The sequence below is a fragment of the Dipodomys ordii genome, unplaced genomic scaffold, assembly GCF_000151885.1.
Source record: "Dipodomys ordii isolate 6190 unplaced genomic scaffold, Dord_2.0 Scaffold2, whole genome shotgun sequence".
NCBI classification, from domain to species: domain Eukaryota; kingdom Metazoa; phylum Chordata; class Mammalia; order Rodentia; family Heteromyidae; genus Dipodomys; species Dipodomys ordii.
This window is the reverse complement of record NW_012267218.1, coordinates 4,822,825-4,835,435: the sequence shown is the minus strand read 5'-3', so window position 1 is coordinate 4,835,435 and position 12,611 is coordinate 4,822,825. Positions and strand designations below refer to the sequence as shown.

The 12,611-nt window shown below is 52.1% G+C and overlaps 1 protein-coding gene across 1 annotated transcript in view; it reads right to left on the bottom strand.

Annotated features, from left to right (window-relative positions):
• Positions 1 to 12,611, bottom strand: part of Bcl11b (B-cell CLL/lymphoma 11B (zinc finger protein)) — a 111,769-nt gene that overhangs the window by 54,200 nt on the left and 44,958 nt on the right. Inside the window, exon 3 of the mRNA XM_013013148.1 lies at positions 3,705 to 3,920. Coding sequence (XP_012868602.1) covers positions 3,705 to 3,920 — 216 coding nt within the window. The remainder of the gene's footprint in view (positions 1 to 3,704; positions 3,921 to 12,611) is intronic.

The following is a 12,611-nucleotide window of genomic DNA, read 5'->3' as shown; positions in this document are numbered from 1 at the left end:
GGCCTTCCGCTCATTTTCCAGATCGGTAAACTGAGGGACGAGGGACCAAGAAGGGAACAAAAGGTCTTCTGAATCCACACTGCCTCCTGCTTTACTCGCTAGCGGCAGATCGCAGAAGCCTCAGGACAGAAGAGTGCTGGAGGCAGTGATTTTTAGCTGTCTCCTGAGCTCCCCGGGGAGCTCTGGCTAGAGTTCCCTGCCCAGGAATATCCACAGGGGACTCACATTGGTCTGTTTTAGGCATCGGTATGTGAGGTGCCTTGTTGCTTTTAACTGTTACATGCATATGCATAATACAAATCCTTTCCAAACAAAAAAGAAGTGGAGACTCCAAGGGAAATGACGTATTCCAGGCCACTGGCCAGGTAGACTCACAGGCCAGGACCACAGGCTGAGACTTTTCTACCACCACTTGGCAAATCCTCTAAGTGGAACTTCTCAGGGAAGACCTTTTGGTACCCAGAAGCATCCTGATTCAAAGCCCCACGGGATTTAAATCCAGTTCAAAGCAAATGGGTGCTGTGTCCCCTTCCCACTGTGAGCATCAGAGGGGGGCCTGGAGTGGGTCCAGGCATACCTGTACAGTTTTCTTGCCCATAAAATCATACCTTCCTAATAACCCAGAATGCCTTTGTGAGTGTGCAATTAACATGTGTGAAGCACGCTTGCTCCAGATATTTCCCTATTCCCGTGAAGCCATAGGTTCAAGGTATTCTTATCAGAAAAAGGGACAAAGCAAAGTATGGATGGCAGTCCTGCTTTATGGTGGACCGCTTCCTCCTAATGGGTTGCTGGGGACTTAATGAGTCCATTCCAGCTACTAATTAAACAGGCACTAAAAACACTTAAGCAAACAGTCCGGTGTCAGGGACAGAAACCACAAAGGGACAAAAATAAAAACAAACCACTGGAATAGGAGACTTTCAGGTACTGAAAGGGATCAGAGAAGAGGGTGATGCTAACGAATTAACAGAGTCGAACAACAAGCAAGAGCTGTGAGGTCTGGGTGTGGGTGGGGCCCAGGGCGGAAGTTACAGCCAGTCTCTCAGGAAGGGCTCCTGGAACAGATATGGTGGTTCCTCACCGCCTCCCCCTACACAGAGATTGGGGGAGTAGTGGGGGAGGCTGTACATGGATCTGTACCTTTGAGGGGCTCTTCATCCATAGCAAAAACCAAAAGCAAAGCCAGTGCTGTGGGAGAGCCCCTGCTCCCCTGCTTTCTCTCTAGGCGGCCTTTGCACCCCCACCTCCAATCACCCTGACCCAAGGCTCCCAAGTCTCCTCCCTGCCAGACTGGCAGCTGCTGGGTGGGAGGGGGGTGCAGGGACCCACATGCCACCCTTTGGCTGATCCACAAGGTGCAAGAACGGTTCTGAGCTGTGAGGCCTGTGTCTCTGAGGCACGTATGCAAGGCAGGTGGAGTGACAATTACAGACAAGAATGCAGCCCAACACCCAGTACCAGGCAGGGCACGATCACCCCTCGACACTCAGTCATGGTAAGGGCCTGGGTAGTGTGGGGACAGACTGACGGCTGCCATCCTGGGAAGCCGTTTGTCCTCTCCTCCGCTCAATGGGCAGCGCAGTGACCTTTCCAGAAGCTTGCCCAGCACAGACCCCTGGACTTCAACCTCGGCCCAGCCGTCACCCTCCCTGAGCCTCTCCCCGCCACCACCACCCCTTGTTTGCAAAATGAGGACAGAAATGGCTCCTGCCTGGTGCTACACAAAGATGTCGGGCGAGTCTAGCCACGTTGGGAAGGCACTCTGGTCCCTCTCCTCTAACTCTGACAGCCTCTCAGGAGAGCCAGAACCAACAGAGGGTTAAGTAAAACCCTGGTGGTACGCCTCTGGCGAAGAGATCATGTTTCCACACGCAGAACTTGACCGAGTCCAGTCGTAAACACTCGGCTGATCTTTGATAGCATGGCCCCCCGAGTGGCTGCAGGGCTGGAGCACTAATTACAGGAAGCCAGGAGAACAGGGCAGCCTGGAGACGAGCAGGCCCACCACACTCATCAAGCGGGGTCTTCTGCAAACCCCCAGAACAGATCTACCAGGCCGGGATGCAGGGATGCGCGTTAGCACGGATCATGCTGCGGGCCAGGCGGCCTAGACTTTTGGGAAGCTGTTCTAACTCCTTCCGGGTGATCTGGGTTTTGCTTTATGCCTTTCAGAGACCCAGGAAGAAACCAGAGCTCCGCCCTGAAGTCAGATTCTGTGATGTCACCATCTGTCACAGCAGCCAGAGATACCGACTGCTACAGGCCACCCCAGCAGCTGAACGCTACAAGCAGCAGAGGCTACTTGTGGACTTTTACAGACCCCAGGCCCCAACTGTGACTTTCCCTTGAGACAGCATCAGTGAAAGGCAAAATTTGCCCAATAAATAGTTTTCCCTTCACAAATCAAGACAAAGCCTGCAACACGCCTGGTGAACTGAATCTGCCCCGGCTCTGCAGCCACCCTCTCTCTCTCCCTCTCTCTCTCTCTCTCTCTCTCTCTCTCTCTCTCTCTCTCCTTCCCTGGCCCCTGCCACAGAAACCAGGCCACAGCTGCCTGCCACGTGAGTCTGTGTCAGCATCCTGGCTCCAGCGACCACAGCGCTTGTACACACCAGGCCCTGCCAGAAGGCTGCAAGGGGGCCTTCTGTCCATAAACTCCCAGACACGCCAGGCCATGGCACTTTGGTTTTATCAGGGGAACACAGGTAGGTGGTGAGGGATGTGTGTGTGTGTCGCTGCCCAACCCTCCCAGCTCTTCAGTAAAATGGGCAAACTCCCAGCCACCTCAGGAGTGCAAGGCACAGGTGTGCAGGTCTGGGGTCTGCCCGCAGCTGGGCACACACAGTGGTGCTGCCCCCCCCCACCACACACACACAGTGCTTCATTTCCACCTCATAGACAGAGCTCCTTTTTCTTTCTTTCTTTTCTAGTCATGTGTGTGTGTGTGTGTGTGTGTGTGTGTGTGTGTGTGTGCGTGTGTGTGTGTGTATACTTGGGCTTGAACTCAGAGCCTGGGCACTTCAGGGCCTGGGCACTGTCCCTTAGCTTTTTCACTCAAGGCTGGTACTCTACCATTTGAGCCACGGCTCCATTTCTGGTGTTTTGATGGTTCATGAAAGATCAAAAGTCTCATGGACTTTCCTGCCTGGGCTGGATTTGAACCGCAATCCTCAGCTCTCAGCCTCCTGAGTAGCTAGGATTACAGGAGTGAGCCACTGGCGCCTGGCAACCACTAAGTCTTGAAAAGACTCCTTTGGAGCAACGTATTTTTTCCCCCTCCAAGTTAATGGGCACCACATTGTCCTAAAGAGAAACTCAGCGTTTTGGATGGCTCCAGCGATGTACACAGACAACCGAGGAACGCTTGCTAACCTTGTCTGGGGTGGCGGGCAGAGGAAAGGGCAGGGAAAAAGCCTCACATGTTAAGCGTTATCCAATTAAGCTTTAGCTAAACAGCCCAAAGAGATGAAATTTGAAGGATGGGCAGTGCATTCTGGGAGTGTGCCTCTCAGGACGGGTGGAGGCACTGGTTTTTACAGTTCAGTTGACATCCTTCACCACTTCCCCCAACACCCTCAAAAAACACATTTGGGGTGAGGGTGGCGCTTCTTCCCTGGGTCCCCATCCTGGGCCCCCAGCTCTGGCCCAGGACACACCCCACCATCCCGGGACCCCACCCCCCACCGCCGCGGCTGCGTTACCTGACAACTGACACTGGCATCCAAAGGGACCCTCCGTCTGACCCTCACCCTGAGTCCCGTCGCCCGACAGGGGGCGCGCGCTGCAGCAGGGCAGCGGGAAGCAGGGCGGGAGAGCGCCCAGGGCACGCAGAGGTGAAGTAATCACAGATGTGTGAGGGTGGGAGGAGGAGGCAGCTATGGGGGCCATCGCTGGCAGCTGGGCAGGCCTGCACGGCCCTGGAGAAAAAACAATAGAAAAGACTGGTCAGTCGGGCCCTGGACCGCACAAGGGGCTTGGGGGGATGGGAGGGGCCCGGGGCACAGGGCTTTGGGCCAGCTTTGAAGGGTAAGAGGCCCAAGGGGGTGCTGGCCCTGCAGGCATGGCCACCCAAACATGGGCAGGAGAAGAGGGGTCAGGTCATGGACGTGAGCAGCTGCCAGGAGGGGTGGTTGTAGGGCAGGGACTCCGGCGGGGGGCGGAAGGGTCCTCGTACAGGGGGTGGGGTCACAGAGGGACTATCAGGGTCCCACTCCCAGGAAAAATTCCTCCCATGAGAACTCTTCTGGAGTGAACTGGAACAGGCTCCAACTGATCATCTGTTCCCACAAATTCTGGAAGAGCTGAGAAGCTGGGAACCAAAGCCCCTTGCACTATCAGAATGGCTCTTTGGATAGACCTGAGCCACCAAAGCCACCGCCATGGGTCTGGTTATCCTCCTGCTCAGCTGATCAGCCAAGGCCTCTCTCCAGCCCTCCCCACCCCGCCCCACCCCTGCTAGCAAGCAGCAACCCAGCCCCCAGCAGTGTTCAAAAAGGCTTTGAATCTCTCCTCCACCCCGCCCCACCAAGAAAACCTGGCACTGCCCTGACCCCTCTCAATGGCTGGGTCCTAGCTTGGAAGTACCCTCCTCCTAACAAGGACGGAAAAGATCAGGGCTTTAGCCAGGCTGCCTCTCTTCTACCCAGCCCTGCAGTTTGTCTCGGCTGCCAGCAAGGCAGAGCAAGGCAAGGCCTGCATTTGATTTGGCCGTTTATCTTACATGGCTAAGAGACCACCAGGGCAAAACATTTGTGTGAAGCGCTTGCCAAAACCACAAGTGGAGAAGCCCAAATTCCCTGGGTAAATAACTGAGCAAAGAAGCAGCAGAGAGACAGAAAGAAAACATCAACAAGATGACGGGCAGTTAAGCCGCACTGGCTCTGCCAGGGAGGCCGCCGGCCTCACCTCCTGGTCCAGTCTGCACAGGTGAAAATCTGCCCAGGCCATGGCCACCACACAGGATGCCCCCTCCCAGGTGAGCCACAGGGCTCTGCAAATGCACTGAGAACCAGGAGCCTGGCAAATCTTCTGCATCCAGTCTTCCTAGCCCTGAGCAAACAGAACCTAGAAAATCCATTATATGGGTCAGAAAACAGAGGCTGAAACTGGAGAAAGCCACAGCCCCATGAAAACCTCACTGCCTAACTCCCAACTTGGAGCCACCATCTCCCACCCCACCCCACCCCGCCCAATTACTCCTGCTTCTCTAAAACACAAACCCAGAATCAAGGGCATCGAGGCATTTGAGAAGACCCCTAAACTCCAAGCTTGGGGACTGCCAATGTCCTTCCAAGAGACAGAGCTAGAACCAGCCTTCCCAGAGCCCTGCTGGGCCACCGAAGCCTCTTATACTAGGCTAGCTTAGGGACTCGGATATGTCTGAGCTGGCACGGCCCAATGTGGCTGAGGAACCCCTGAGCAGTTCCAACCCCAGAGACTGAGTGGGAAGTCAGGCCCCAGGTTTAGTGTGAGCCCCAAGGAAGGGCAGGCCCCTGTCCCCAGCCTCCTCTGGAAAGCTTGCCTGAAAGGCCGCTAGCACCTGACCCCATGCTCTTGACCTGGTCCACTACTGCCTTTGAGTCCGGGGGACCCCACTGAGGCCCGAGGCCATCATCAGCCATTGGTGCTGATTATACCACAGCCACCTTGCTCGGAGGAAGAACCACCTTTACTCTACAGGGGAACAGTGGCTCAGAGAGCTGTGGGATACAAACCCAGTTGTTCCTCCCTCCACGGCTCCAGATGGAGGGAGGGAGTGACCAAGAAACCCAAGGAGCCTATGATCCAGAGCCATGTGGAGACCTGGACATACTCCACCTCAGCCTGCTCACAGGTCGCTGCAAAAGGCCAACCTTTGACTCCAATTCTGGCTCCATTTCTAGGGGAAGTCACAGCCCTGCCAGCACTACCCATCACAGCTGAGAAGTCAATTGGAGCCCTAAGTGGTCTTGTGACAGTCAGCCCAAGCAAGAGGACAAAGGGGCAGGAAGGGAGGGATCCTCCAACCCCTGGCCAACAGAGCCAGGTCAGCGTCTGAGGCCAGGGTCAGCCAAGGAGATCACGCTCCAGGCAGTGATGCTAGCAGGAACAAGCAGGCCTCTTTATGAAGTCTGGCCTCACTGAAGTCAACCTGTTTCAGGGGCAGTAGAGGGGGTACGGGGTCTGGACCCTCTCTGGGACTCTCAGAGCACCTTGCGCCCTGCAGAAGGTTCCCTAAGAAACAGCTCAAACCAAAACTGTGCCCACAGCGAGACCACAAGAAATCCATGCACTGAAAAGCCACGAGCAAGGAAGAAGGAAGGCAGCATCCCTTGTTTGCTTCCCCGGGTGGGATCCTGAGCCGTGGCTTGCAGGGTTAGGAGGCAGCTGGAAAGTGAGAACTATGGAGCACGAGGTATTTTTAGGAGGAATTAGATCATCTGGAATTAGACAGTAGTGACAAAGCCTAGTGAATGCACTCAAAACCACTGTTGGTGCTAAACGGATTTTACATATGTGAATCTTAATTACAAAAAAAAAAAGTCAGTCTGGCATAGTGGCTCACGTCTGTAATCCCAGCTATTTGCTTAAGCAAAAGTTAGTGAGCCCCCCCCCACGCACACACACAAACAACCTCAATCGATACATCATGCATGGTGGTTCATTCACAATATGGGATCAGTTGCAAAGGAGAAAAGACATAGGTAGAAGGATCCTGGTCCAAGGCCAGTCCCAGGCAAACCTCAAGACACTATCCAAAAAGTAACTCAAGTAGAAAAAGAGCCAGGGAGCTGTGAGCATGACTCACAGCTATCTATTATTAAGTGTGAGGCCCTGAGTTCAAACCTCATTACTCAATTAAAAATATATATATATATATATATATATTGGAGAGTCCACATACCAGCTTTGTCTTTCTACAAAGATGGGGGTGTCTGCCTGCCTTTAAAAGTTCAGGCAGGGGCTGGGAAGGTGGCTCAGTGGTAGAGCTCTTGCCTTGCATGCTCGAGGCCCTGGGTTCGATTCCTCCAAAAAGAAAAAAGCCGGAAGTGGCGCTGTGGCTCAAGTGGTAGAGCTCTAGCCTTGAGCTGAAGAGCTGAGGGACAGTGCCCAGGCCCAGAGTTCAGGCCCCACGACCGGACCCAAAAAAAAAAAAAGTTCAGGCAGAAGCTGGGCAGGTGGCTCACACCTGTAATCCTAGCTACTCAGGAGGCTGAGATCTGAGGACCTCAGTTCAAAGCCAGCTAGGGCAGGAAAGTCCATGAGACTCTTATCTCCAATGAACCACCAGAAAACCAGATGTGGTGCTGTGACTCAAGTGGTAGAGCGCTCACCTCGAGCTGAAGAGCTGAGGGGCAGCACCCAGGCCGAGTTCAAGCCCCATAACTGACAAAAAAAAAGAAAGAGTTCATCCAGAAAGCACTTGTGATCATCTGTGATCCAGGACAGACAGGACACCAACAGTGCTCAGAGAGAGGGTACAGCTGGAGGGTATGGGAGGTGCTGGGTTCAGATTCCTCCCCTACCATTTCCTGACAACGCATCCCAAGGTGGACCCTTTCTCCGAGCCTCAGTTCCCTCCTTTGTAAAAGGGAAGGTCAGTGGACTTGATCACAATCCTTCACTTACTTTCAATTCTGTGTTCTTCCTGCTCTCTGTGAGCACTCTGCACAGCACTGTCCTCAGCTTGACAGAGTACAAACGCTTCCTGGGCTCCTGGGTGGGGGTACTGGGCTACCACATGCAAGGCCATGGGCTCCACAGCACGATTTCATTTTTAAATACTTTCTTTGGAGGCCTGTGTTAGTCCAAACAGACCCATGTGTATGGAGACGTGTGGCAGGGGAAAGCTAAATAACCAACTCAGCTTTATGGGAGATTAGGTGACTCATATCATTTAAAGTAGGCAAAAATACATAAGCAACTAATACCTGTATTATCTCACGTTAAGCCCAGAGCCTTCCTATGGGGTAGGTGTCATGTTCCCACTCTGACAAGTGAGGAAACCAAGGCTTACAATGACTAAAGAAGGTACCCTGGCCCAGTGGGTCAGACTCTGCCTTCTTGCTCTCAGCTCCCCCCAAAAAGTCTCCAGATCAGATCAGACCCCTGAAATGTGTTTAAAGGTCAGAACAAGAGACATGATCACTGTTCATAGCTCCTGGGTGCGGAGCCTCCAGAAGGAGGCCTGAAGACCCCTTCCCTTCAGCGAGGCCTGAAAGACGCTCAGCTCCAGCCTGACACATGCGCACTAGCCAGGGACACGCCCACCACCAGGAGCCTACACACACACACACACACACACACACACACACACACACACACACGTACGCATACTCCCCTGCACCGCCTGCCTTCTGCAGGCTCGGGGCTGCCCCTCCCAAATGGGGGGAATTGCAGACCGCGTTGTTCCCAGCTACAGAGGTGGCCAGGAATACACTGTGCTGTGCCGAGAGGTCTATTTTTCTCCCCACTGGTGTCTTTCAACGGATGCATTTTTTTTTAAGGCGAGAACTCCTACTGATAGTGCAGAAATGAGTCACAGATCAAGGAAGGAGACAGACAGGGAGCCTGCGTCTGCGAGCGAGGGACACTGGCAAGGGGACCTGACAGTCCCCGCGCCCCCTCCCCCCCATGCCAAGACATTAATTCTCACAAGTCGGAGAAAATTACTATGCATGAATGCAAAAAGCATGATCAGGAGTAATTAACATGGCTTCATATGCAAATTTTATTAATGCAGAAGTACAAAGTCATTATGCAAATGAAACTTACGTCAACTCTCTTGACAAATATTCATCTCAGAGGCTCAAGTTTCTCCCTTTTTATTTATTTAATTTTTTTTCTCTCCCTCTCCTTCTCTCTCTTCCTTCCCCTCTCTTTCTTTTTTAGAGGAAGAGGGTTTGAGGCACGCAGTCTGGGTGCTGGTGGCCACTAAGACACCAGCAAGCCACAAGGACTGTTTGACAAGTTTGCAAAGTTGTGTTTCAACCAGAGAAATTTATTCCTGCATTGTTGATTTTTTTTAAGTTGTTGGCAGGTACACGACAGCTCATAGGAGAAGGGGAGGAGGGGATTAAAAAAAAAAAAAAAGCTGTGGGCAGCAGGCAGCCAATCAAAACGCCAGAGTCGGTAATGAGGGCGATTGATGGCTGTTTGGCTTTTACCGCAGGGTAATGAACTAGAATCTAGTCTGGGGGAGGGGGGAGGAATATGAATATTCATGAGACTGTTCTCCTGCCTTTGATGATTAAAGAAATTTTTAATATTCAAATAAGCGCTTGCCAACTGACTAACAAAGAACAAGCACGCAGAAATATGGAAATGGAGCCGGGAAAGATTTGAGAGGCGAACATAGTATTCGGGAAAGGCAGCCCCAAATTTCCTAAACAAGACAGGCAGATAACCCAATTCACACACAGGCAAATAAAAACATTTCTTTCTCATCACTTAAATATTTTGCCAGCTACTTTGTCTTAGGGATGATAAAGGGGAAAAAACAAAAAGCTGTGTATTAAGGAGAGGAGGGAGAGAAAACAGGCAGGCAGATGCACTGCTCATATTTAAGAATCATTATCCTCACCCTAGACTGCCTCCTCCCACCCCGACAGGAAATCACCATTCTTTTTCCGGTGTGCTAGAGAAGATGGAGGTAAAATCAGCAAAGCCTTGAAAAGCCAGTGCTCCATGCCAGCCTCCTGCCTGCTAGAGGACGTCCTGCTGCTAGACCTGATCCACACATTCCACTCCATCATTCGCTGCTCCTGGGCTGGTCCAGTGATTCAGAGATGGGAGGGTGGGGGGGGGACTGTGCCCTAGAAGGAGGCATGGGACTCCTGGTACCCACAATCTGGAAAACTCAGACCTTGATCTTCAGACACAGAAAGTGGAGATAGGGAAAACTGGGGGTTCATATTGAAACGGTGGGAATATTTAGACCTTTGGCACAAGGGGTCCAGCTTAGGCATCTTGAAAGCCCAAAGATGACCATGTGAGCAGATGCTAGACAGGGGAAGTGTCTTCACCAACCCCACAGTGTCTAACTGTCGGCTAAGACCATGTGCGGAGAGTGTTACAGCTCCACCGTGAGCTCGCCCTGAAGCACATAATAACAGTACTGGCTGGTAAAATGATCCTGCCGTTAAAATATATCTAATTAGCGGCTGATGACATCCATTTTGGCAATTTCCTATTTCAAAGGAGTGGAGGCCCACCTTAAACGAGACAGGCAGGGGTGCTCACCAAGAGCAGCCTGCGCTTTCCCATCACGGTCTCTGTCTCGCTCTCCAATGTTGTTTTTTTTTCTTTTTTTTGGGGGGGGGAGGAGAGGAGACATGGAAAGAGTGGCTGAGAGAACAGGAATAGAGAAAGGTTCCAAGGAGCCTTCATTGTGGCTTATTTCCAGGCCACCCAAGCCCCAAGGGTTCTGCTCACAAAATAAAACCCATCGTTCCACAGGTACAATTCCACTTCTTAGCTTTTAATTATCAAGTTTTGAACCGACAAGGGAACCATCAGAGACTGGAGCTTGGTTTTTATTTCATTGTAAGAAATTAATAATAATAATAATAATAAATCGAGGCAGAAAGGGAAATCTAAGACTTCAGTCACCACCAAAACCATGGGTAGGTCCACAGCTCAAGCACCCATCCCATGCCATTGTGGGACCAGGAAATCCCATACAGGAAGCCAGGATTGCCCCAATCCTACCAGCATTCCCTCTTCTGGATTCTCATTCTAAGTGGTGAGGTGCTTTTTGGTCTGACTGAGTGCAGGCCTGTCACAGGTCTCTAGTCCCCGGAAGCCTGGGTGGGACTGGGGGTCCTGGGGGGCTGAGTGTTAAGTGTCCTTTGTGGTAAGAGCAACGAAAGGGAAAAGGAGAGCTTGCTCATGAGGGTAACCGATCGCTGGGTTTCAGAACTCTTCAGGGTTGTTACATGGAAATGTACAGCCAGCATTCACATCCATGCTTGGCCTTCCACCGGCTGGCTTTCTGCTGTAAGTCTGCTGCCCTGCAGGTGTCTGGGGACCATGAGAATTCAGAATTCCCACTCACTCAAAGGCCTGCTTCAACCTCCTCATCAATCACCTGGGCCTGGCTGGACTTAGAGAGGGCCACTCTGAGGGCTGGACAGCAGGGAGAGAGATGGGCTGGCTGCAGCCTTAAGGAACACAAGCAACTGCCTATCTCTACTGCCTCCTCCCCAAGTGACCACTCTTGAGATGCCACTCTCTGCCCATGGCCCTGTCTAGACAACCCTGACATCCTCTGTACCCACCTTAAGAAGACTGAGCCACCCACCCAGATGGGGCAAGTAACTCAGCTCTTGGACCTTGAGCCAGACTTTCCTCCTCTGGCATTCAGAAATCAGTCTCAGAGCATTTTCCACTCCCCAACATGGAGCCCGCTTCACGCAGCCCCGAAAAAGGGATGGGAGTGGTGAAGAGCTGTGCACCACACATCCCCACCCCCACAACCTTACCAAAACCTGTTCTCCCCTTCCCCTGGCGGCAGGCCATGGCTGGGTGTGACCATCAGAAGCAGCAGCAGGGGAGAGACGCCACACACACCCCCCCCCACTGGATCCAAAAGTACCTCCTTCAATGACAGGCAGCCCCAATTTCCTAAAGATGCAGCCCACTGTGACCCTGGAGACGCAGATCCCCTCTCGCACCTCTAAGCCAGGGACAGGAAAGGCCAATTCAGCAAGCTCAACCCCTTCTGAGGCCTTTCCAGAGAAAATCACTGTTTCTGCTGAGGAGGATGTGAACCCTTGAGACCTCTCCTGGGAATCACTGGGGACACTATGGGAAAGGTGGACTGAGCATTTGGGGACCTCCATTCTAACTCTCAGGCCTGAGTCTGCAGGGCAACGCTCACACCTTGGACTGTCTACTTTTGCTTCCCTTTGGGGGATAGCCCCTAGAGCTCTCTGAATATCTTGAATATAAATCAGCATCTCCACTTGACACAGCTTTGCGTGTATGTATCCAGAAACACACACACACACACACACACACACGTGTGTGTGTGTATCCAGAAAAGCAAATAGGACTCCTCTGGGGCGAACTTAAGAGGCCAGTCCACCAAAGTGGGATGGATGTTGGTAGAGAAGGTAAGGCTATATATTTGACTAGTTAGAACAGTATTTGCATGTGCATCTATAATATAGAGACATTATATACACAAATGCAAATACACACATCTAATGTTACACTGTTTGTATGCATCACCAAAAACAAAAAACTGGGGTTGACAGATCCCCAATGTCCCCAGCAAAAGCATCCAGCTAATCCCTAGCAGAGGAATTTCTCCTTTCTCCCTGATTTAGGCCTTCGGATCAGAAGCCAGGCGGGCAGCTGGGTAGCTGTGTCAACCTATAGCCTATAGCAGCTTCTGCCCCCAAATACAAGTCCCAGATCCTTCAGGGATTTGATCCTCAATCGCATCCAGAGCAACAAGCAGTGGCCTACACATATCCACAGGAAGCACAATTAGATGAGAAGTATAATCTATGAACTGAAGTAGGAAGCTAGATTAATCTTTAGCATTCCAGTGAATGAAAAATTGGGAACTTGGGGATTCAAACCCTGAGCCCTTTTCCCAGACAGGACTGAGGGGCCAGATC